Source organism: Camelus ferus, chromosome 13 (assembly GCF_009834535.1).
Source record: "Camelus ferus isolate YT-003-E chromosome 13, BCGSAC_Cfer_1.0, whole genome shotgun sequence".
Classification (NCBI taxonomy): Eukaryota; Metazoa; Chordata; class Mammalia; order Artiodactyla; family Camelidae; genus Camelus; species Camelus ferus.
Genome location: NC_045708.1, coordinates 16,486,934 through 16,513,480, shown reverse-complemented (window position 1 = coordinate 16,513,480; position 26,547 = coordinate 16,486,934). Strand labels below are relative to the sequence as shown.

General features: G+C 44.6%; 1 protein-coding gene across 8 annotated transcripts; it reads left to right on the top strand.

Annotated features, from left to right (window-relative positions):
• Window positions 1–2,243: 2,243 nt before the first annotated feature.
• CNR2 (cannabinoid receptor 2) lies at window positions 2,244–25,511 on the top strand. Of its 8 annotated transcripts, XM_032495465.1 has the most exons (4): window positions 14,255–15,019; window positions 21,842–21,929; window positions 22,913–23,024; window positions 23,228–25,511. In XM_032495465.1, the coding sequence occupies exon 4, from the start codon at window positions 23,273–23,275 to the stop codon at window positions 24,353–24,355; it is 1,083 nt and encodes a 360-aa protein (XP_032351356.1). In that variant the 5' UTR covers window positions 14,255–15,019; window positions 21,842–21,929; window positions 22,913–23,024; window positions 23,228–23,272; the 3' UTR covers window positions 24,356–25,511. The 8 variants fall into 8 exon arrangements, with proteins under 8 accessions (XP_032351357.1, XP_014410083.1, XP_032351355.1 ...); XM_032495466.1 differs by lacking the exons at window positions 14,255–15,019; window positions 21,842–21,929; window positions 22,913–23,024 and adding exons at window positions 2,244–2,364; window positions 4,619–4,717; XM_032495464.1 differs by lacking the exons at window positions 14,255–15,019; window positions 22,913–23,024 and adding an exon at window positions 2,343–2,364.
• Window positions 25,512–26,547: the final 1,036 nt, after the last annotated feature.

Here is a 26,547-nt window from a genome sequence, read left to right as displayed (position 1 = left end):
TGCAGGTGCCCTTAGCCCTCCCTGGGGAAAAAGCAAACTGACTTCCCGTGTGGGCCCCTCATCCCTGCCCACAGTACCCGGGGACTTGGAGATTCTGGCCCAACTGAACAAGAAGGGCCCTTATCCATCATCTTGTCCAGTGATGCCCAAGATGTGTCCAAGGACCAACAGCATCACCAGGGAACTTGTTAGGAAGTCAGATTCTCAGGCCTCATCTTGGAATACTTTAGTCAGAAACTTGGCATGGGGTGGGCCAGCAATCTGTGTTTTAACAAGCCCTTGGAGTGATTCTGATATATGCAGAAGTAATACCTATCTTTTTAGAAGTGGGAAAATTAAGGCCAGACCAAGGAAGGAACTTGTCACACAGTCAGGCAGTGGCAGAACCAACCACACTAGAATCCAGATTCCCAGTGTTCTTTCCACATTAGCCTTTAAGTAGCTTCCTTCTTCTCGTCATTCATTCATTCATTTATTTATTCATCATTCATGCATTCAGCCTGCCATTCCACTCTCTGGGCTGCATTGGAGAGCCAGGCTTTGGGGGCAGCCTCCCCGTTCTTTTTCATGGAAGCATCTGCTGGATCTTTGCCAGCTCATCCCTGGTGTTCTCCATTTCTGGTCCAGATAGAAGTCTGATGTAGGCTGCAGGTGGCCCCCATGCCACAGCTGCTTCCTGTCTTCTTTTTGCTCTTTCTTAGCACCCCAGGGTCTCTTCTCTTTCCTTACTGTGAATTACTTGCTCTTAGGAGAGGCACAAGAGTGCCCCCAAGGGGACTAATTATTGAATAAAAGGGCCCTCAAAGTAGGGTTTGCTCTGAAGGAACCTGAGCTGGGTCTAGAATTATTTCTCCACCTCGGCACTATTAACATTTTGAGCTGGATAATTCCTTGGGTCCTGCACACTGTAGGATGTTTGGCAGCATTCTTGGCCTTCACATATTACCAATGTCCCCTCTTGGCAGGGTTGCCAGATCAAATATAGACTGCCCAGTTAAGAATTTGAGATTTGCAAATGTTAACCACTATATATAAAAATAGATTTTAAAAAAACCGAACTTCTTCTGTATAGCACAGGGAACTATATTCAATATCTTGTAATAACCTTTAGTGAAAAAGAATATGAAAATGAATATATGTATGGATATGCATGAGTGGGACATTGTGCTGTACACCAGAAATTGACAGATTGTAACTGACTGTACTTCAATAAAAAAAAAGAATTCCAAGTTAAGTTTCAATTTCAGAGAAACAAAAAATAATTTTTTACTATATGTATGTCTCAAATATTACCATCCTGTATTTTCACTTGCTGAATCTAGCAACTCTACCTTGGGGGCAAAATCTCTCTTCTTGAGAACTACTGGCCCAGCTCTATCCCTTGGGGCCTGGGTTTTGGGGAGCAGTACGTGAAAAGATCTGATGAGATGAAACAAGGTCATTACCTTAGGAGGGCAGGAACTTTATCATACTCATCTGTGTGTCCCAAGGGAGAAGTAGATTCTCGTTAAATATTCTATGTGATAACAGGTGTAAAAACAGTTTGAACTATGTCAGGACTGGGCATTAGAGACACACTCCTTGCCCTCAGGCAGCTCATGGTCTAGCAAACATACACTGAAAATGGTGTTTGATTTGCCCCACATAGCATTTTTAAAAGATTTGACTTTGTGGTCAACATTCTAAAGTTGGAAGCCGTTACATAAAAATCAGGATTTCTAGTATCTCTTGGAAAATGTGGCACATCTTCCAAATGCTTGGAACATCTGGCATTTAGGTCTGCACTCCCAAGTGGCAAGGTTTGCCTGGAGCTTAGAGATGTTCCCTCATTCCCCACAGTCCCCTCCACTCCCTATTGCCCCGTACCAGCACCCTCTACCCATTTATGTTATCTGCCTGGTGCCTACAGGCATCTGGATTTCAAAGATTTGGTCTGGTGGGGAAGAGACACTAGAATGGAATGTTCTCTTAGTTGATCTGTATAAGGCTGGTTCATTATCCCCATTTTACAGATGAAGAAACTAAGGTTTAGGGAGGTTGAGTGAATTGTTCAAAGTTGTAACAGCTAGGCTGGATTGGACTCCAGGGCCTTTACCCTGGCCAGAGAACATTATGAGAAACAGTTGAACTGCAAGGGCAAGAATCTTGTGGCACTGGGGACCCGGAGGGGAAGTGGTGACAGGGACGGAAGGCCAGAGCAACCCACACTCACTCATCTGTGAGAAAGCAAAAGCAAGAGAAAGCTGGTTTGGGGGCAGAAGCCCAACTGGAGCTCTGACTGGAACCCAGGTCCCAGCCTTAGACACACCACCACTGGGACTCCCCAGCGCCCAGCAGGGTCAGGGAGCTCAGCCACAGGCAACCGTGAGTAGCTTTTTTTGTTGTTATTTTATTTTGGGCTTCTTCCTCATCCCAGAAAACCTGAATTCTTACCTGACTCCGGCCCTCCGGGATTGTAAGAGGCTGGATGGGGCTGCCCCAGGGCCAGGGGATAGACGTCCTAGGAGGATTCCTGAGGTTTTCCAAGACCAGCCCTGGGAAGGCTCAGGGCTGGTGCAATCCTCACCCTCCAACAGGACAAGAAGCAGCTCCCAGCTGTCATATCCATCAAAGTCAGGACAGAGGGTGATCATCCCAGCCTGCAGGTGCTGCTCCAAGGGCCTCTCACGATTTAACTTATTTCACCCTCACCACAGTCTGCAGTAAGTGTGATCAGCATTCCCCACTCTACAGACGAGGGCTGAGTGACTTACCTGAGGTCACAAGGGCAGTAAGCGAGCGCGCTGGGCTTGAACTTAGGCACTCCAGCTCCACAGCCCACTCTCCAACCACTTACAAGATGCAGGCTTAAATAGAAGACAGTGGGCCAGGAAAGAACCCCAAAAGACTAGGGCTGGAAGAGGCCTTAGAGACCATATGGTAAGTCCTGGCCTTCGTCTTACAGGTGAGGAAACTGACCACAGGGAGACGCAGCTTGCCCAATTGGGGCAGCTCGGTAGTACAGTCTAGTCCGCAGTAAGCTCAGGAGGCCAGAGGTCCACTTCCCTGGAGGTTCCACTGCACGAACAGTAGTGCTGACCAGTGTGCCGGGGGTGAACCCCAGTGCTGCCGCTGGTAACCCTATGGCCTCAGACAAACCATTCCACTTCTCTCCCACTCAGCTTCCTCTTCTGAGAAATTTGGGCCTGAGACCATCGCTCATAGGCTTGTGGGAGGGTTACCTGGATGACACTGGCACCAGGATGGGCACCAGCGCTGGGCTCAGCAAGTTGTTGAAGTAGAGATTCTGAGCTTCACCCCATCTGCCCTTGCTGTGGATTAGAGATGAGGGTACATGGAGCTGGGGGCTATTTTCCCTTAGAATGGGTGGTGAGTAGACACCCTCGGGGCATGAAGACCAGGACTGATGTGGAGGAGGGGCTGGGGAGGAATGTGGGGAGGTCCTGGGAGGTAGCATCCTGATGACACTGGTCCCAGCCCTGTAACCACCCTGTGGCTCACCCAGAGATGGCCCTCTAACCTGCCATGGGCCCCAGCATCAATTTCTATCAATGAAGCACATCCATTACCCTTGGCTGGTTAAGGCCAGTTTAAGGCAGGAGAATGATGGCCAGGCTCAGCTGAGCAGAACATTCCAGTGCCAGTCTCTTTTCCTCCCTCCTCAGCTTGTTGCCTCTGTTAATCTGACCCCATGCTCTCAGATGTGCATAAAAGGTTCTTTTATTCATTCTTACTAAAGCATATTCAGTTAGTCTCTGAGCACTCATCCTACTAGGCTGGTCAGAAATTGAACTCAGACTGTACTGAGCTTCCCTCGGCCCTCATCCCCACCTTCTAGCATCACACACCAACTCTTAGGGTCACCTAAAGAGCACACAGTGAGAGAAGCTACCCCAGCTCCTCCCATGGATGAATGTCCATTGTCCAAAGGGCTTTAATTCCCCGAAGTCCAGCCCTGTCCACTTCCCTGGCATGCCTGGAGTCCGGGTTCTTTGTTGACTCGAATCCACTGTGTCTTGGTTCAGTCTCCAGTGTGTGCCACCTGGCAACTTCCCCCAGAGGTCCCGCCATCTCTCCAAGGCACTTCCAAGCCAGAAAGCAAGGGACCCATGACCTCTGGTCCCTTTCCTGTGTGGGGCCATCTCTCCTTTCTCCTTGGCTTTGGGTCACAGATGCAGGCTCTTCTCTCCCCACCCACCTGGGACACCAGCTTAACCTTGAGGTTTTCACAAAGGACAGGAAGAAGGGCTGTCTTCAAATAGCTTCTGCTTTCTCCTCGCACCCCTGCCAAAAGTCCCCAAGCCAGGAGACACCGAGGGAGCCCTTTGAAGGGAGACAGGCTGTCCTACCTCACAGAGAAGGAAAACCAGGGCTCAAAGTCAATGGGGACTCACTCAAGATCACGTGGCCAAGGAGGAGTGGAGCCCGTGTCGAACCCTGCTCTGTGGGCCCCAAAGCTGATACTGTCAATCACCGAATCTTCTAGTCTCCCTCATTAGTCAGCTCACCTTGGCTGAGTCACATCGCCTTTCTAAAACTTAGTCTCTTCAACTCTAAAAATGAAACTATAGTTGCGTTACCTGCCTGTCTCAAAGGGGTGCGTGTTTATTTTCTGAAGCTTTTTACTGAGCGTCCTCGAGCTACCTGCTGGGGCCTCACCTCGTCAATCCTCGCCGCAGCCCGTGAGGAATCTGCCACCGCTACCCACATTTGAGAGGTGAGAAACAAGTTCACACGCGTGTGAGACCTTGCCCACAGTCACACAGCTGGTCACACGGCAAAGCCAAGACGCAAACCCAGGTCGGTCTGAATCCAGAACCGCACTCTGTTGTGGTGAGAACCAAACAGGAGGGCGGGTGTGGAAAGCGCCTCGTGAGCACTCTGCAGGCTCGAGGAATGGTCAGCCCCCTCTCAGCAGAGGTCAGGAAAGGGCAAGACCACTATTGCCTCTTCCACCATCTCCTGGAGAGGTAGGGTCCACACAGATGGGGTGTGTCCTGCCCTCACTCCTAGGCAGCGAAGACCCCAAAGGAAAGAAAATGGCAGACCAGGGCAGATCAAGGAGGTAGATCATGTGGGGAGGAGCCTCCCCAGAGTCATTAGACCCAAGCGTGGGGAGGAAGGCTCTTGGCGTCCTATCCAGATGGGGAAGATGCTGGTGAGGCCTCGGGCAGAAGTGACTGCGTGGGTGGGTTGGGTATCCTGTGGGTCTTGCTGCTTCTCCTCTCCTCCCCCACCTGCTCCCACCTCCACAGGGGAGGCCCCTTGATCTGCTCACACTGTGAGTCAGAGGCAGCCTCTCCCACCACAGTCCCCCTGCTTTCCTCTCCCTGGGGTTTGGGGCCACCCCAAAGTTCCTCTTTGAGAACCACAGCTGTGTTCACGGTGTTGCCTCTGTCGGAACTCAATGAGTCAGTCCTCAATTTGTCTCTGTGAATCTCTCTGGGTGCTGGGGAACCTGATGGAGCCAACGGCAGGGGTTAGGAGCCTGCTGAGGGCCAGTGGGTAGTGAGGTGCTTCATGGACCTTCTCTAAGTCTTCACATGAGGCCAGTGTCAATAATACCCACTGGACAGATGAGGCCTCTGAGGCTCAGACACAGCAGGTAAATGGTAGGGACAAGAGTCAAGCCCAGGTCTGCCTGTTCACTACTTTCCACCAGCTTTTCCCAACAGGGAAGGAGGTCTACCAGAAGGTTCACATTATTAGAATGTTTCCATTTTTTTAAATTAGTGAATAATTATCTTGGTATTTAAAAGATATTTTCTCAGTGTAAGAGCCTCTTAAGATAAGTGGAAGAATCCCAGAAAGTTAGTGTGATCAAACAAATTATAACCTAATGACTCCCAAGCAGGCTGCAAAATCCACTTTGGCTTTGGCTGGTACATGGTTTTACAATGGTCTTATTCTTAATCTTATATTGGTTCATTTATACCTTTAATGAACCAATGATTAATGAAAGGAAGCAAAGGGAACTCTGAGGTTGAAAGTACTGGGAACTAGAAAGAAGATGATGCCCCCTTTGCAAATTTGCTTCAAGATTCATAAATTGCATTTATCTGGTAAAATCTGGTTATCAGTGAATTCTTGTAAGTCACAAAATTTCAAAGATTGTTAAAAAGAGAAGATAATATGTACTCTTTCTTGGCCTGTGTTTTCTTGCCCTGTGTTGGGCGTAGAGGTGAGCTATACCTGCAAGGCCTATGCAGAGGGGTGCTTGCAAATAGGGACCTGAGATCTATCTTATCTTGCCATATAACAAACATCAAATTATTTTTAAAAGGTACAGATCATCTTTTCAGGCATCAAATGCAAGAATGCAAACCCCCCCGCTCATGAGAGTGATTTCTGTCCTCTTGTTACATTTCAGTCCATCTTAATGTGCATTTAGCTCCCCAATAAGACATCACTTTAAAGTTTGTCCAGCAACCATGCATTTTCTTATGTGGTGAATTTAAAGTAAATCAAGCACATATGCCACTGAGAAAGTGGGGAGAAGTCAACTTTGTTTTCACACATGATGCATATGATTTAAATAAAATAAATGCTAGGGAAATTTTTGAAATAATACGCTTATTAAAAATAGTACACTTGACTTAAAAACACTTCCTTTTCATGGACCATAGAACATTATTGACATAGTCCAAATAATCCTCAGCAGGGTGTGTAAAATTATATGTTACTGTGAGATAGTTCCTGAGTCAAAAGAGATGGTTTAGTCCTATCACCTCATTCTATTTTATTTTATTCTTTAGATTTTGGATGTGATCCTTTAGTAAACTGACAGAGGAAATGGACACAAAAACAAGAAACACAGTAGCTAACATTTATCGAGAATGGATTAAGTGCCAGCCAGGCACTGTGCTATGCATTTTCTACGTGCCACCACCCCCTTCACTCCTCACAACAGCCCTGAGCGGAGATAATTTCATTCTCCCCATTTTACAGATGAGGACACTGAGGCTTAGGATGGTGAGGTAATTTGCCCAAGAGACCACAGATTTAATAAGGGGTAGAATCAAAACTCACAACTGTGACTCAGGGCTGTCTCTTAAATCTCTGTCTATCTTTTCCCTTCTTATTCTAAGCTGATCCTGACCAGTTAACCAGCTCTCTTCACAGAAGCAGGAGATAGAAATCCAGGCCCCATTGTCGGTTAGTGTACTGAAGGAATCCGTGCTGCTGGATCTGATCCCAAATCCCAGGCCGGAAATGGTACCCCCAGATGCACATTAATTCATTCTGTCCTAAAGGGCTACTGTGGAGCGTGGGTGAAGGTCACCTGCGCAGATGTCTGGCCCATCTCTGGCCTCTCCTCATCTCTCCATGGCCTGAGTGCCCACACCAAGATTAATTTATCATCAGCCTCTGTCCAGCTGCCCCTGTGACCCTCCAGCCACTCTATCACCACCCACAGATCTTAGTAGCCTGAAGCCCTATTACTCAGTCTCTTTGTTGGTGCCAGTTTCCCCAATCGTACGATGGGAGTGATACCAGTCCCCTCACTAGCTTGTCATGTAGAGTATATGGCTTGTAATGCGGAGTATATAAGTTAATGCGTCAAGCGCATAGCACGGTGTCTGGCACACAGTATACAGTTAGCGCCCTTTCAGTGTAACTTTCTATTTTTGCCATGATCGCCAGCGTGTTTCAAGAGCTGAGCCTCCAGGGTTTTCCGCATCATCACCCCACCACTCCCGCCTCTGCTCTGGGAACCAGCCTGAGTTGTAACCTCCGCCCTCACTGCTGTAACCCTAGAAACAATCAGAATCAAAGTTAGATGGGGACCCCACATTTGGGATCTGGCCACGCCAGGAAGAGGTAGAGCAGCCTGCAGGGAAACCACAGAGGATTCAGAAGAGCCACCGTGCGGTTAACCTTCTCCTATGCTCTGCTGTATACAGAGAAGCTGCCGTCAAAAGTCATCATTCAAGGGCCTCTCCATCTCCCTGGTTACACGCTTGTCCTACAGGAGAGCATTTCATGGGCAGAAGGGGTGACTAGCCAGTTCTAGGTGTAATTTGAACAGTTTTAGCAGTGCTCCCAAACCCACCTGCTCCCTCACCACACTTCCCAGTAACTCCAGACCAAGTTTTCAGCAGCAGCAAGCTACCTGCCTGGCAAGGGAGAGCCAGAGAGTCTTATCAGGCATTTAGACTTTAATGACTGAGTTCTGAAAATTTTCTTTGAAAGAGGAACATAAGCCTTTTAGTTCCTATTATAAAAATGAAGACAATGAGCAGAGACCCAGAGTGCTTCTCTTGGGACTCTGAACCCTGGGATCTGGTGAAGTAGGAAACAGGGAACCTTATGTACTTACAGGAAGTCAAAAGCTCCCCCCAGAAAGCATAAAGGTCCCCAGGAGAAAGCTGTGGGATCCAGCTGAGCAACCTGGAGCAGGAGGTGTGAGGATGACAGGCCTGGACCTGGGTTCAAATTGGGCTCTGCCCCTTTGTATAACCTCAGGCAAGTGACCTCATCTCCACGTGCTTCTGTCTCCTGGACTGTGAAAGAGAGACCACATGAGAACAGCACCACCCTCCCCGGCTTGTTGTGAGGAGTAACTGAGTTTACATGAGAAGCCCAGTGCGTGGCCCACTGCAAGCAATTGGTATTAAGGTACAGTCCCCCATCCCACTCTCACCCATATGTTCCAGGCGAGGCAGTTCACGCTCTCAAAGGCTTTTCCTAAGTCCTCTTGCCACAGATCCTTTGAGAGTCAGTTTTGAAACCTTAGTCCAGGATGCCCTTCTTGCTGATATATATTCCGTCAAGCCATCTTTTCCCCTAGAAATCAATCAGTTGCATCTACTCTGAGAATCTTGTTGAAGGTAACCCTCCTTGAGGATTTTCACAAGTGTCAGAGAACTCCTTTGACTAATTCATCTGACAGATATTTTTTGAGCAGCTGCCAGGTGCCAGGCAGCGTTCTAGGCACCTGAGACACAGTAGCGAACAAGACAGACAGTGAGCACCTGCTCTCTGGGAGCTGGCGTTCCAGAGCCCTGGCCACTAAGGTTGGTGTTGGAGGCTCTGGTTACAGAAAATGGTCCAAGGAGGAAAGGAGACCAGAGAAGAGATTGTTGCCCAGAGTGTGAGAGAGACCTCGTCCCCCTCCATCTGGGCCCACCTGCCTTCTGGGGCCCCAGCTGTGCAGAGCACAGAGCAGCCTGCCTGTGAGTTCTGACTCTGCCACCCAGCAGCCACGTGGCCTTGGGCAAATCCATCTAGCTGAGCCTCAGCTTCCTCACCTCTAAGACAGTGAAAATAAGACAGTCTACCAGCAAGGGCCGTTTGCAGGATAAAGGAGACAGTGCAGGTGAAAAAGCCTCCTTGCAGTGCCTGCCACAAAGGAAGCACTAGGGGACGGGGACAAATTCATTTTCTTCATACACTTTAACCACAGTGACATATCACAGCAGACTGAACGCAGAAGCAGAGATGAGAATCCAGCCAGCCGCCAGACAATAAAGAGGTTTGCTGTCCCCTCCAATTATTTTCATTAAAAACATATTATTTCTATGAACATGCAACAGGTTTATTAAATATAGTTTTTAAGTTGTCAGCTTTATTTTCTAATCCAGTAAGCACTGAAAGATGTAACCTACATCAGGGAAAGCCCTTCGGAGTCTGGATGACTTTTAAGATGGTAAAGGGGTGCTGAGACCATGAAGTTTGAGAACTGTGGCTCTAGGCTTTCTCAAGCCAGCTCTTTTGCAACCTGACAAATCCCCCCACCCACCCCCACCTCTGCCCCGCCCCACCCCGTGTGGTTAATTGCACAATTTACAATTGGAAAGTTTTTGAGATCTCAAGAGATATCCTCTTGGTGCAGATGGATGTTGAGAAGGGAACTGGTTTGTGTGTGTGTGTGTGGTTTTTTGTTTGTTTGTTTGTTTAACTTTTGGGAGGGTAATTAGATTTATTTACTTATTTATTTTTTAGAGGAGGTACTGAGGATTGAACCCAAGACCTCATGCATGCTAAGCATGTGCTCTACCACTTGAGCTAGACCCTCCCAAGAAGGGGACTGTTTTGCCTGAGGATCTTAGGTTTCAGTTCTACCCAAAACTAGAACCAGAATCCAAACTCCTGTCTCCTTGGCCTTGGGATCTTGTCATGATTACAGGCTGACTTCTTTACCCCGGGCTGGTTAGGAATCAGTCAGGCACGTTCTCAGCCTTCTGTTCACTCAGCTCCAAAAATCCCAAATGAACACAGGATCTTCTCCCTCCACTCTCCTAACGCTGCCCTACCCCTGCCTCCCACTTCCCTCCTTGACTACCTCAGCACCAGCCCAAGGGCACAGCAGAGATGACATTGTCACTCTTACTCCTTGCCAACTAGCAAAGAACTTGAGAAAGTGAGGAGACAGCTATAGTACCCATACATCTTACATGTATATCCTCTGCCCTTGGGGAAGGGCTTATGGTGTGCCAGGCACTGTGTTAAGCACGACACTATCCCAACTAATCCTCCTGCTTCCTCACCACCCATAAGATAGGTACTATTTGTTATTCCCATTTCACAGATGAGGAAACTGTGGAAAAGAAGTGAATGAAGTAAGTGACTTTATCCAAGGGTACAAAGATAATGCTTGGCTGAGGCAGGACTAGAACTCAGCCTGCCTGGAAAATCTGTTGGGGGCTGAGGAGATCAGGACTTCACCAGGCTGGTAGGGACAGGACCAAAATCTAAGCCAGCTAATGGTAGCAATGGAGGCATGACTGAGCGAAACTGGTCAGAAGAGGACAAAGCCAAAAAGAGAAAAGAGATGTGATTTGCCCCTGGGACTGAAGACAAAGATTGCCTGTGTCTGGTGTCACTGTGGGCAGGGTCATGCGTTAGATTCTGTCCCTTTACCAACTTGACTTTGTCATAACACAAAGGCTCAAGTCCTAGCTTCACCTGCCACTTGCTGTGAATTTGGGGCAAGTAACTTGCCCTCTCTGAACCCATTTGCTCAAGGAACGCTACCTGCCTCAGATAATAGCCGTGAGGCCTCCCCTGCTGTGCAAACTGTCAAGTATGATATGAATATGGGCATTACTCGTCCATTCTCTAAAAAAGAAGTGGCTGGAATATAAGGTGGTTGAAAAGAGGAAAAAGATATTTGAAAACACTCTACAAAACTGTCCTGTGGGCAGATTTCAGATTAGTCAGTTAATCTACCAAGTATTTGGAGGATGTGAAGAATGTAAAGCAATAGGATGGGTCTTCAGAAGAGAACAAGGGCACAGGTTCCTGGTGGCCCCAGCCAGTCTCTCAACATCCATGGACCCCAATTTCCTCATCTATCAAATATGGAAAATAATAATAAGACCAGGTTTAAATAAGATACTGAGCAGAGAATGCTAGCACAATGCCAAGCACCCATCATCACTATCCTCCAATCTTCCTTTCAGATGGCAGTCCTGGGGCGACAGAGAGCAAGCGGCTTCTCTGTAGAATTAACCAGTGCCAGGCTCAAACCCTGAGTATCTGCTTCCTAACTTGGGGCCCTTTTCTTTCTGCTATGTCAAACACACGCTCTATCGTTCAATCAGGCAGCCAAGCTACTGCTTCATTATTTTAAATAATTATTTAATCTGCACATCAAGAATGCAGGTATTACAGGGGAAAAAAAATTTGTAACTCAGAAATAAACTTGTGAACAGTTAAAAAAGAAGAAGAACACAGGTATTCGTTTCCCCAGTTACAGATGAAGAAAGTGAGGCTCATAGAGTTTGAGTAACTTGCCCCAAGATCACACAGCTTATCAGTGGCAGAGTTGGGATTTGAATCCAGCAACGCTTCATTCCAAAGCCTTGGCATTTAACCTTCATTACAGAAGAAAGACGACTCAGATATCATTCAGCTAAATTCCTCGTGAGAGAGGCTACAGATGATACAGCCAAATGAGGAAGAAAAGTCCAGGCAGAATGAGTGTCCAGGCAGCAGGTGGGAACCCCACAGACCCCTGGGTGGAGAGGAGGCATGGTGAGTGGACTGCAGACTCAGGACAGAATCCGTGGTCCCCACAAGGCAGATTCATGGAGACTGGGTTTCTTTGACAACCAATAGACATTTGAGAAAGGAATTATAGAGGAAACCTTAATGATGATCTTTTGTCCCAAGTCTGTAAATTACAAATTCTTTCCTAAAAGGACTGGAGGTGGCCTATGTTATGAATTAGGACTGTCAAAATAAAAGAAAAGCACTGGAAACCTGTAAAAGGAGCAATAAGTGAATGAGGAACCAGCCTCAGGACTCAATCACCCAGGACTGCCAGCCTGCTTTGCATTTAGCTCTGAGCTTCCTGGCAGCTGAAGCAAAAGGAAATACGAAAGTCTGTCTGAAGAAATCTGCTTTTTTTCCTAAGAGACATTTGTTCGGTCATTCATTCAATAAGTTAAAATATTTAAGTGCCTACTTTGTGCCAGGCCCTGTGCTCAAGGGCTGGAAATCCCAGGAGGAATAGACTAAAGAAATGAGTTTGAGAAATAACCCCTTTGGCAGCCTGGTGCATCACCCCCCACCCCCTCACCCCTGCCCCAGGGCAATTTCCATACCTTGCCTCACATCAGTAAACTTCTCCTGTGACTTATATCACCTGAGAAATTTTAAGTTCCTTTCCTCACATGCTGTCCCACCTCCCCTGCCAAAACCATTTTAGAAATGACTATCCTGGTGGTCTGTTTACAAGGTCAAAGAGCCTGGAATCTTCTAGTTAACTTTCTGCTTTTTGACTTGCTGCTTGTGGTTCTGCCTCTTTCTGCAAATCTGGATCTGTGGGTCAGGAGCACTATGGGGAGAAGCTCAGAGTGAGGCTTAGGGTGCAGGATGGGACTGATGGGTGATGTCTGCCATGGCTTGTGAACAGGGAGTGGTGGCTCAGGGGGCATCAGATTGCCTTGTGGGCTGAGTCCATCTCCAGAGGGCTACTTAGCTTAGCTCAGGTCCTCCGTGAAAAGATCTCAACCAAGAACCTACTGGAGGTTCTTTTTGGTGTGAGGGGGAATAGAATACAAAGATGTCTCCACTCCTTGACCCAGATTCTACTCTCAAGATTACAAGCTCATAGTCCAGGAAGCAGGGTGAGGAATGGATGCAAGGAAGGTAGACAGTGATCCATGCAGAAGGACTCAATGAGTTTCATCCACCTGGAGGTGTAAGGTAAAGAGAAACCAGAGAATACTTCCTGGAGGAGGTGGCTTTTGATAGAGTGCCTGAAAAAAATAAGATTTGGGCAAAGAAACATAGCCCACAGCCCAGAACTCCGGAAAACTATCTTGCAGCCAAGGGCTACCAAGCACAGAGGGGGACTAGGAGAAGAAATGTGGAAGGAAGTTCCCATGACATCCTTCCTACCACAAGACATAGTGCCAAGAGCCCAGCCTGCTGTGAAGCAAGACAAGAGAGTCACCTTGGTCTATTACCGGTGGATTGCTCATGCCAGTCAAACAGGGTTTTTTTTTAATGTGATGGTCTGGCCTTCATGGTAGTAAAGTGTCAGCTGAGGATGAGTGGAGAGCTTTTCTACCTGCCTCAGTTCTCAGAAGAGATTTGGACAAGACAAGCATGGAATCCTGTAAGAATCCTATTAACAAACTCTATTGAATATTTCCTACCTTTCATTAGCCAGGCCCAGCACCATACATTTAGTAAATTTTGACCACTTGATTGCACAACAATGTGATATGGATAGTATTTCTCCCAGTTTACAGATGAATGAAACAGAGACTCAGATAGGTGAAGTAACTTGCCCAACATCACACAGCCCATAAGGTACAGAGCTGGATTTGAATCCAGGGAGATCTGGTTGCCAAGCCTGTGACATGGGGAAGCCGAAATGGTGAGTTTCCAGGAGAAGACCTAAGACGTGACCCAGTCAATCCACCTACTTCAAAGATGAGAAAAGAAAGACCCAGGAAGAAGGGACCTGCCCAAAGTCACTCAGTAGCAGAACAGGGACTGGAACCCAGGCATCCCCATGCCCAGTCAGAGATCAAAATAATGGCTCTTGGCCTCCAATCTCAGCTTCTCACTGCAGGTGTATCAGGGCCGTACCCTGTCTTACTTCATGCATTGTCCCGGGTGCCTTCAGGCTTTCAACACAGCAGCACGGAGGGACCAGCTGTGACTGTAGCGTGCTTTCACTTCACGTTTTCAGTTCAGATTGGAAAAACCCCAGGTGTATCTTTCCCTGAGAGTTTCCCAGCACTCAAGTTTCCCTTCCCAGACACCAGGCAGGAGTCAGGGCTCCAGGCCCCGGATCCCCACCGCAGCATGGACGCACTCTCTGGGGAAAGAGCGTCAGATAGCCTGGGGGGCATTGGCATTTTTCTTAGGTGGGGAAAGCACTCGGTTGGTTGGTTCTCTTTTAATATTACATTTGTACAGTATCAGGTCACAGAATATTTTTGCATGCCTCGGTGGCTCCTAATATTTGGAACTCCACTAACACATTGATTTAAAAAAAAAAACAAACGAACCATATCGCCCTAACAAACACACAGACATAAAGTCTTACTGAAAAGATTAAAGAGCCATGGTGGCAATCGTCAGATGATTCGGTTTTCCCAAGGAGAATGGGACAGGCATTGTCACTGTCATTTCACAAATGAGAAGAGGGGCTCAGAAAGTTGAAGGGACTTGCCCAAAGTCACATGACAAGCCATGGCAGAGGTGGAAGTGGAAGAGCTGTGCAGCGCAGCAAACACTGAGTCTTTCTCTGGGTTGGGCATTTGGACAAGTCCTCGCCCTAGAGGAACTCATCTGGAAGCCAGAAGTTCTGACTCCAAAAGGGATTTCTATCTGCTCAGAGGGAAGGCAGGCCGGGAGCTGGGTTTCCTGTTGCTCTGTGCATCCTGTTGTCGGATGTTGTCTTGTTAGGACCTCCATTCAAATGACTGCATTTCCTGCCCTGATTTAATTTGGACAGAAACCACAGGTTGGTGGCCACGCCAGGCCTGGGTGAGGCACAAATGCGGGCCACTGCCACCCCAGCATTCCTCTTCTAGGCTGGACTCTGTGTGGGGTAAGCCATTCTCTGATGGGAGGGGGCTGTTTCCTAAGGGAACTATGAGAAAAGGGTGGGAGGGGGATGGGACCTGGGCTGCAGAGGTGCAGGGAGGAAGCTTCCAGAATGGCAGAGTGGGGATGTGGGAGCTGACAAAGGCATACATTAGCTGTAACTCATTCGTGTCCAGGGCTGAGGACTTGACTGGCACCATTTCCTGTCTTACTCAGGGGTGACTGTGGCAACATTCAGCAAAGGGCATCGGTCTCAGGGAAATACCCCTTTTTAGCTTTTTGAGGTAGGGTGCTCCTCTTAAGACCCTGAATCCTGGGTCGTCTCTATGTTTACAGAGCAAGAGTTCTGATTGCGATTTGAGGGATGTGATGTTCCAGCTCTGCATTGGGTAACCGTAGGAGATTACATCCCCACCCTTAGGCTGTTCCCTTGATGGTAAAATTATAGAGTTGGATTAGATGAGAGGTTTTCAGTCTGTTCCTTGGATCCTCAGGGCTCCACAGAGGAATCTAAGCTGCCCAGAAGGGAGGACAAAGGTGACATGAACTCAGATTCTACTTGATTTATGAAAAAGAGTTCCATCGATGATAAAAAGCATTCTGCTCTCTTAAAAATTTTTAAAACCCTGGATTAAAGGCTGCCACTTATTAAGCTCTTATAACACACTAGGCATATTGTTCTCAACAACCTCACTGAGCAGGTGAATTATCCCCATTTGGAGATGCTCCTAATGATAATAATAACAATAATAAGCCTTTCCATGGGTTATATTAATTTACTTAAATCCTCACAAAAACCCATTTTGCAGATGAGAAATGGGAAAACCGAGTCATTAAGTATCTTGAACAAGGTCACTGGGGTAGGATTTGAATCTCCTACTTGATGTACTTTCCTCTCCCTGACACTCTTACTTGGGATCTATTTGTTTGGAGACAGCCCTTTCCATCCAAATGGATTCCATTCATTAAGCAGTTTTTGAACATCATCATGTAGCAGGCATTGGGCAAGGCACTGAAGACCCAGAAATAATGAAGGCTCAGTCCCTGACCTTGACAAACTCCTCCTCCAAGTAGTTTAACTTCTTTGAGCCTCCATTATCCACGAAATCACAATAATCGTAATTCTTACATCAGTGATTATGCGGATTACATTAGATTGTGGCTAAGAAAAATATTTTGTAGAAGTTGGATTCCATACCAGTGTTGGTTAATGCACTTATTAATCTGGTTGGAGACAAGACTAATGCAGAATTGGTTATAATACACGCAGACTAAGACTGGGAACGTGGTGTGTGACTCGGGATGGTGGTGGCGGGGGTTGGTCAAGCAAGCCTTCACTGAGCAAAAGATGAGTCCAGGAGAATGGTGAGCCAGGGAAAGGAACCCTGGGGGCAAAGGTGCAAGAAAGCAGAACTATTTGGGGAATTGTGTTAGCCAGTAGTGCTGCACAGGGACTCCCGCAGCGGCTGCGGAGGAGTGCGCTTCTGACCTTGCTGTCAGCACAGTGCAGCGCGCTGCATTGGGCTAACGCTGTCCCACGAGCTACTTGTCATTTAAAATGCCCTGGTAACCACACTTAAAAAAAAAAAATACAAAGAAACAGGCAAAATAAATATTTATTTAGCCCAATATATCATTTCAACTGGTAATCAATATAAAAATGATCAGTGAGCTCTTTTACCTTCTTTTTTCCATACTGTCTTTGAAATCTGGTGTGTATTCACACAAAAGGCACATCTCCATTCAGACTAACCACGTTTATGGTGCAGGTAGACAGAGCTGGAGTTGAACCCCAGTTCTCACACTTAAATAACTAGGTCATCCTCAGCAAGTGCCTGCAGTGCCAAGCTCTCTTCTAAGTATATTTTATGTATTAATTCACTTAGCCCTCATAACATGAGTTATCGCTAGGGTGGGTTACCATCATTATCCCCATTTTATAGACAAGGAAACTGAGGACCAAAAGCTCAGAGAGCTCATCATTCCTAAGCCTTCTTCCTCTATAAAGTGAGCATCAGCACACCCTACCCTGGAGGTCCTTGTGAGGGGAGATTTGAAAATGCTGTGGAGGGGGAAGCTGTAGCTCAGTGGTAGAGGGTGTGCCGGGCATGCACAAGTTCCTGGGTTCAATCCTCTATACCTCCATCAAAATAAATCAACTCAATTACCTCCCCCACCTTAAAAAAGAAAAGAAAGAAAAGGAAATGCCGTGAAGTTTCCAGATACAGCAAGACACCTCTGCCCCGGAAGCCACAGACCTCTCTCTTCCCAACACCCACTCCCTGAGAACCTCTCTCAAGACCAGGGTGAGGAAAGCGGGGAGCTCACCTCAGCCACAAAATTTAAATGAGTGCCAAAAAATTCTACTTGAGTTTAAATAAAACATTTAAACCAATACTGTTGTGAATTTTCATGCGCCTACTTTTCCATTTTTCAATAGTAGCTACTTTTTAGTGTCTTAATGTTTAATGTTTTGAGGTAGAGGGGGCGGGAAACCACTAAAGAATACATAGAAATGCCTACATAAAAGAGCGCTTTTCTTTTTTGCTTTTGCCTCAGTCAAGGCATTGCTTTCTAGTCTAGTCTGGAAAAAACCCTGCCCTCCCTCCTACTTCTCTAATTCCTCTGCTACTGCCTACAAGTTTTATTCTCTTCATCTGTGTTATAAATCTTCTCCATTCTTCTAAGGGAATTGGACTTTGGGCTCAATGTTGTGTGGTTAAGATTTATCCTTGTTGATACATATAGTTCTAGTTCATTTTTTACTGCTTTGTGTATTTCTTTCTATGAATGTACTACAATTTATCCATTTTACAGTTGATGGACATTTTTTTCTTTTTTTTTTTTTTTTTTTTTTTTTTTTTTTTTGCTATTTCAAAAATGCTGAAATGAACATACTTGTACGTGTCTCCTTGGGCACATTCTCAGGAGTGGAATTGGTGTATCCAAGGGAAGGGGCTCATTTTCAACATTGTTAGATTTTACCAAACTGCTCTCCAAAGTGTTCGTGCCAACTGACACCCTCATCACAGCGCTGAAATTTCTTGCTCCACACCTTCTCTAGTGCCTGACATTGTCACATTCATTTTTTTTTGCCAGTCTATGGGAGTGAAATTTGCATTTCTGTGGATCTGTTGAGGTTCAATACCTTTTCTTTCATGCCTGATATTTTTCTTATTTGTGGGTTCTCTCCTTTTTCTTTAAGTAAACTTGCCTGAGGTTTGTCTGTTTTATTATCTTTTCAAAGAACTAGTTTCAGTTTTTGTCAGGGCTTTTTACTCTCTATTGTTTTCCCATGTCATCAATTTCTGGTCTTATTATTTCCGTCTTCTGCCTTCTTTGTATTTATGCTGTTGTTCTTTTTCTAATTTTGTGAGTTGGATGTTTAGCTCATTAGTCTTTTTTCTTTTCTTATATGAGCATGTAAGGCTATAAATTTCCCTTTCAGTATCCATGAATTTTAATACATTACAATTCTAAGTATTTTCTAACTTCCTTTATGATTTTTTGATTCAGAAGCTTCATACCTGCGAAATTTGTTAGTTATATTTTTTAAGTTCTTGCACTGTGGTCAGAAAAAGTGGTTTGTATGTTACAAATTACTTAAAAATTTATTATGATTTGCTTTTCACCTAAGATGAGGCCAGGTTTGGTAAGTGTCCACATTTGCTTGAAAACAGTGAGTATTCTCTAATTATTGGGTGCTAAGTTCCATATATAACTGTTAGGTCAAGCTTGTTAATTACACTGTCAAATCTTATATGTCCTATCAACAAGTATATTATCTGCTTAATCTATCAACTTCTGAAAAAGGAATGCTAAAAATCACTCACTATTCAATTCCACTGCAGTTCAGTTCCACAAATATTTGTTGAGTAACTATTATGTACCAGAAACTATTCTAAGTCCTTATATCAGTAAACAAAATAGTCAGTTCCTTGACCTTAGGGAATTCAAATTCTAGTGGCAATAAACAATAAAGCATAATAAATAGGTAAATTATGTAAATTATATGTTCAGTGATAAGTGATATGGAAAAAATACATATAGAGCCGAGTGAGGGGGACCAGAAAAGCAGGAGGGTGAGGTGAGTTACAATTTTAAATAGGATGATAGGGTAGATGTCATTGAAAAGGCAAAATTTCAGCCACAACTTGAAGAAGGTAAGATTGAGCCAAGCATAGAAAAGAGTAAGGCAGCGGGAACAGATTTTGCAAAGGCCCTGTGGCAGGAGAGAGAATCCATTAGTAAGCTAGTGTGGCCAACACTAGTTGATCAAGGGAAGCATGGTTAGTAGGGAGGGCAGAGTGATAATGGGGCCCGAACACATGCAGACTTCTAGGCCATTGTAAGTACTTTGACTTTTATGTTGAGTGGAATAGGTGCCATGTGGGGTTTGGGACAGAGGAGTGGTATGATCTGACATATTTTAAAAGGATCACCCTGGCTGTTGTGCTGAAATTAGACAGGCCTAGTTAAAAGCAGGGAGTCAGTTAGGAAGCTATTATAGTAAATCAAGTAAGAGACAATGCCCGATTTTTTACAGCCTAAATTTGATCAATGCCTTTATTCACTTCCTAAATAAAGCTTCAACTCTATTCAGCTCTCTCTTGGCTTGTGTTACTTGTCATTCTTGTGTTACTGTCATTCACAATTTCACTTCCACTTTGTTTTTATATCCTCCAAATCAGACTCAGTCATTTATTATTATTATTACTTTATAAAGACATTTGTTTTATTTACACATTAATTTATCAACTCATTTGTTCACAGTTCCTTCTTGCCTTTCCGCTCTTCCTGCTATGAAGAATCTCCCTCTCCTTTAGAATTTCCTTAAATGATGGCATATCCTTTAGACGTTCCTTCAGTGAAGGTCTATTGGTGGACAGTTCTATTTCTATTTTTTTATTTTAAGTGATAGTTTAGCTTTTTTCCTTCCATCTTCTGGCTACTATAATTGTTACTGGCAAATCTGCTTTTAAATGTAATGGTGATTCCTTTTTCTGATAGTGTGTCTTCTCTCTCTGATTGCTTTTCTTTTTCTTTTTATAGTATATATATATTTATTGACGTATGGTTAGTTTACAGTGTTGTGTCAATTACTGGTGTACAGCATAATGCTTCAGTCATACATGAACATACGTGCATTTCTTTTCATATTCTTTTTCACCGTAAGTTACTACAAAATGTTGATTATCGTTCCCTGTGCTATACAGTATGAACTTGTTTATCTGTTTTATATATATGAGTTAGTATCTGCAAATCTCAAACTCCCAATTTATCCCTTCCCACACCCTTCCCCTCCCCATAACCATAAGTTTGTTTTCTATGTCTGTGAGTCTGTTTCTGTTCTGAAAATAAGTTCGTCTTTTTTTTTTAGACTCCACATATAAGTGTTATCATATGGTATTTTTCTTTCTCTTTCTGGCTTACTTCACTTAGAATGACAGTCTCTAGGCCCATCCATGTTGCTGTAAATGGCATTATTTTATTCTTTTTTTTTCCTTTTTCAGTTTCATTAGGTAGAATTATTACAGTTTGACTGCACATATACATTATATTGCATGTAAATACATATATAATATACTGCACATATTTTTTTAGTTTCATATATGTACTGATCATTGTTTCTAAGAACAGATCAGAGCTTTAACTTTTTTAACTTAATATAGTTATCAAAGGAATAAAGCCAATCATAAAATAAGAATCAACAGAATGCGGTAATCCAATTATAAAGGACAGTCAAATGTGCTTAGGCATATTTAAGAAATCAATCATCTAAGTTATAAATAATAAGTAGTTCATTTGTGGCCTTATTTTTTTTTAGATTCCACATGAGTGATATAAAATGGCATTTTTCTTTCTCTTTCCAGCCCACTTCACTTAGAATGATGATCTCCAGGTCCATCCATGCTGCTGCAAATGACATTATTTTATTATTTTTTATGGCTGAGTACTGTTTCACTGTATATATGTACCACAGTTTCTTTATCCAGTCATCTGTCGATGAACATTTATGCTGTTTCCATGTCTTGGCTGTTGTAAACAGTGCTGCTATGAACACTGGGGTGCATGTATCTTTTTGAATTAAGGTTCCCTCTGGATATATGCCCAGGAGTGGGATTGCTGGATCATATGGTAAATCTATTTTCAGTGTTTTGAGGAATCTCCTGTTTTCCATAACAGCTGCACCAAACTACATTCCCACCAACAGTGTAGGAGGGTTCCCTTTTCCAGCATTTATCATTTGTGGACTTTTTAATGATGGGCATTCTGACTGGTGTGAGGTGATACCTCACTGTAGTTTTGATTTGCATTTCTCTGATAATTAGCAATACTGAGCATTTTTTCATGTGCCTATTGGCCATTTGTGTGTCCTCATTGGAGAATTGCTTGTTTGCGTTTTCTGCCCATTTTTGGATTGAGTTGTTTGCTTTTTTATTATTAAGTTGTATGAGCTGTTTGTATATTCTAGAATTTAAGCCCTTGTCAGTCTCATGTTTTGCAAATATTTTCTCCTGTTCTGTAGGTTGTCTTTTTGTTTTGCTTATGGTTTCCTTTGCTGTGCAAAACTCATAAGTTGAATTAGGTCTCATTTTTTTATTTTTGTTTTCATTTATATTGCCTGGGTAGACTGCCCTAGGAGAACATTGCTGAGATTTATGTCAGAAAATGTTTTGCATGTATTTTCTTCTACGAGGCTTATAGTGTCTTGTCTTGTGTTTAAGTCTTTAAGCCATTTTGAGTTTATTTTTGAGTATGGTGTGAGGAGGTGTTCTAATTTCTGATTGCTCTTAATTTTTTCCACTTGTCTTTGGCATTCTAGAGTTTTATTATGATGCATGTGAATGAAATTCTGCTTGAAGTGCACTGTGATTTCTGAATCTGAGGAGTTGTGTCCAAGAGAACTCTGGGTAATTCTCCACCATCATCTCTTTGAATATGGCCTCCCCAATGCCTAAAACCAATTCTATTCTTTCCTTCTGAAACTCCTGTTAAATCCATTTTAAACCTTTTCATTCATCCTTTCATGTCTCTTAACCTCGCTTTCATATTTCCCATCTCTTTATATCCTTGTGCTGCATTTTGAGAAGTTTCTTCAGCTCCACCTTTGAGATCAATGCTTTTCAACTAGTCTGTTCTGCTCTGTGACCTACGCTTGAGAATTTCTTTTTTCAATGACTTTACTTTTCACTTCCAGAAATTCTACTTGATCCTTTTCCAGATCTGCCTAGTCTCTCATTAAGTAATGACTTTTTTTGATTCCTTATTGTTTAATCATATTAAACATATTTTATAACATAAACCCAAGAATTACATGAAGTCCTTGGAAGTCTAATTTTATTTAGACATTTCTGCTAACTTTTATTCATGTTTCCTTATGCATTTTGTAATTTTGCATCTTGAGCTCAAATTCCATGGGCCTTTATATGTGGAAATCGTGTGTGACCTGGCTAGAGAGTACTCCCCTCTAGAGAAATTTTGAGCTGGATTTCTAATAATATCTAATAATGTCCCATTCAATATTTGGGTGCCCTGGGTTTTCTTCTCAATATTTAGGACATACTTATACTAAAAAATGATTCATTATCTGACATTCAAATATATCTAGACTCCTCTGTTTTATCTGGCAAAGCAAGTGGTATGAAACCAAAGGCATGTCTCCCACAAATTTCAGCATCTTACTTACCAAAACTGGCAAACAAAGCAAAATAAAACACCAATGCGTAAACATCACTCTGGAATTCACTCTGGATTCCATGTTTTCTTGGTTTTGATTTCCTCTTGGCTTTTGACCCTTGGAGATTTCGTATACTTTTGAAAGGAAATCTTAGGTGGAGACTTTTTTTAAGGCCAAAAAACTTGCAGATCACTTCTGCTTCTTGAATTCCCACAGATCTCTCCTAAGGCAACCAGTACAGACCTAGCACCCTTCTAGGATGGATGGAGAAAGGGTAAAATACAGAGCAACAAATATAAATCATCCTTTCAACATATGACTCGCACAGGTAAAGGATTCGACTAGAGTCTGTGATGAGTGAGGTCATTATTGCCCTGATTGAAAAAGACTCACTTGGAGTGGGAGAGAGTGCTTAGCATGCACAAGGTCCTGGGTTCAATCCCTGGTAACTCCTCTAGAAATAAATAAATAAATAACCCACTCTTCCCAAAAAATGAAAAAGACTCATTTCTTCTTCTCATTGTACTACAGCAAGGGCCTCTTGGCAAGCCCAGCAGAAGCTGAGGGACCCTCCCCATGGAGCGATGCTGGGAGACAGAGGCAGCCAATGGCTCCCGGGATGGCTTGGATTTCAACCCCATGAAGGATTACATGGTCCTGAGCAATTCCCAGAAGATAGCTATCGCAGTGCTGTGCACCTCCCTGAGCCTGCTTAGCGCCCTGGAGAACCTTGCTGTGCTCTACCTGATCCTGTCCTCACATCGGCTCCGCAAGAAGCCCTCGTACCTGTTTATCAGCAGCTTGGCTGGGGCTGACTTTCTGGCCAGTGTGATCTTCGCCTGCAACTTTATAAATTTCCACGTCTTCCACGGTGTGGATTCCAAAACTGTCTTCCTGCTGAAGATTGGCAGCGTGACTTTGACCTTCACAGCCTCTGTAGGCAGCCTGCTCCTGACCGCCATTGACCGCTACCTCTGTCTACGCTACCCACCTACATACAAAGCGCTACTCACCCGTGGGAGGGCACTGGTGACCCTTGGCACCATGTGGGTCCTCTCAGCATTGGTCTCCTACCTGCCCCTCATGGGATGGACTTGCTGTCCCAGGCCCTGCTCTGAGCTTTTCCCCCTGATCCCCAATGACTATCTGCTGGGCTGGCTCCTGTTCATCGCCATCCTCTTCTCTGGCATCATCTACACCTACGGGCATGTCCTCTGGAAGGCCCATCAGCATGTAGCCAGCTTGGCTGAGCACCAGGACAGGCAAGTGCCAGGAATGGCCCGGATGAGGCTGGATGTGCGGTTGGCCAAGACCCTGGGGGTGCTGGTGGCTGTGCTCTTCATATGCTGGTTCCCGGTTCTGGTCCTCATGGTCTACAGCCTGGCCACCACTCTAAGTGACCAGGTCAAGAAGGTCTTCGCCTTCTGCTCCTTACTCTGTCTTGCTAACTCAATGGTCAACCCCATTATCTATGCCCTGAGGAGTAGGGAGATTCGCAGCTCGGCAGACCACTGCCTGGCCCGCTGGAAGAAGCGCCTGAAGGGCCTCGGGCCTGAAGGAAAGGAAGACTTCCCGCGGTCTTCAGTCACTGAGACAGAGGCTGATGTGAAAATCACCCAGGGGCCAGACTCCAGAGTTCTATATTGCTCTGATCGCTGATGAGGCCTCCTTCACAGTTTTAAACAAGCCAAGTCAGAAATCATTTCACTCCCTGGACAAGATTTTGTGGCCTTGACCCTCTTATCTTGCTTAAACCAACCCCAGAGGTCTGAACACTTATCCCCTTCTACTGATGAGTGTTGGCACTGACCCCTGAAGGGTAGCCTGGCCATGCCCATCTGCACACAGTTTATGAGGGGTGGTAAGGTGGGAGGAGGCAAGAGGTCTGAGACAGGCTCAGTGCAGGTCAGGACAACCGTCCCAACATGTCAGCTTAGAGCCTGCATTCTCCAGAGCCCACAGGAACCAGGAGGAGCTTTCAGGCTCAGCAGTGAGGGACTCAGAGGAAATCTGAGAACATCATTCTCCTGGGGTTTCAGGGTATCAGATGGGATGGCTGGCCAGCCCTTCTTCCTGCTTAATTGTTGGGGCCACCTTGGTTCTGGAGCTATGAAAGTCCCTACCTCCTGGTCACTCTTTCCCAGAGAGGACCAAGAGCTGTGACGCCATGAGGATCAAGCATGTTAATCCACCTCTTGCAGAGGTAACTGACAAGCCTCCAGCTCAGGGCATCTTATTATTACAGCAGTGGCCCTATCTGACACTCTGATAATCACAACTCACAACCATTGTGTCCTCTTAGGTACCTGGGTAATACAGAGGTGGTTGAAATCACTTGAGACACAGAATCCTCAGAGAATTTTACTCATCTTGTGAAGTCCTACTTGGAGGTACCCCTGGAAGCAGGCAGTGTCCCATTCTAACCCAATTCCAAGAAAAAGGAAGATATTCACAAAGATTTTATTATCCCCAAATTGTTCCCAGCCATCTCTCAGTTCAGCTCCTTTGTCTCCTCCACACCCTTATACCCTTCAGTGAATTATAAACAAAGCTAATAGGAGGAGAGGAAAGTTCCCTTACTATGTGCCAGGCATAGGACTGACATCTCACAGTTCATTATTTCCAGCAAGAAAACAGCCCCATGTTTTGAAGATTCCAGGACACCCATATTTTGCATATCAGGGAGGCTGAGTTCCTACTAGAAGGGCTTAAAACAGTAGGCAAGAGAAATTGTTGATGGAGGGAAGGATTGCAGAGGAATTCTAATGCAATTCTTTGGGACCACAGATGGAATAAAATGAAAGATATTGATTAATCTTGTCTTCATTTAATACTTACAGGTGTCCACTATTCATTCACTCATCCACCCATCTCATAAGTAAGTGCCAGGCTCTATGCTGGGTCCCAGACGTCCAGCCACAAGTGAGAGTCTGCCCCTGTCTAATGGGGTTTATATTCTACATTCTGCTGGGAAGAGCACCAATAAATAAAGAAGATAATTACTGGTGTTACAATGAAGAAAATCATCTGGATCATGGGATAGGGATTAAATGAGGCAACTTTAGGAAGAGTAGGCCTACTATGTGCTCTGGTCACTAAAGTTGGCTGGTTTTTACTATGTGCCAGGCACTGGGCTAAATGTTTTTAAATGAAATGTTTCACTTAATCTTCACAATAACCTGATGAAGAGTGTTTTGGTATCCTCACTTTATAGATGAGGAAACCTCTAAGAGGCAAAATCACTTGCTTGAAGTCACACTGCTACTATGTACCCAAAGCTGGGGTTTTCAACCCAGTTCTGTTTGACTCCAAAGCCTGCCCTCTTCACTGCTAGTTTAGTCAAATTCTGCTTGATTAGGATAGTAATAATAAATCTATAAATAATAATGAGTTGAACAATTAAAGTCTAATAGTGATAAATATGTATAAATATAAAGTATAAACAAGACTTAATAAGTCTAATAATAATATTAGATGATTGTAACATCAGACTGCTGCCACCCTAACTCATCACTATTTCCCAACATACTTTATTTTATGCTCTGTATTAATTTCCTGCAACAATTTCCCACAAACTGAGTGGCTTAAGACAACAGAAATTTATTCTCTCACACTTCTGTGGACTAGAAGTCCAAAATCAAGGTGTCCGCAGGGCCATGCTCCCTCCAAAATTTCAAGGAGAGGATCCTTTCTTGCCTTTTCCAACTTCTGGCAGCTCCTGGTGTTCCTTGGTTTGTGGCAACATAGCTCCTATCTCTTCCTCCATCTTCACATGGCCTTTCCCCATCCTTTATCTCTTGGTACCTTTTTATTATTATTATTATTATTATTATTATTATTATTATTATTAT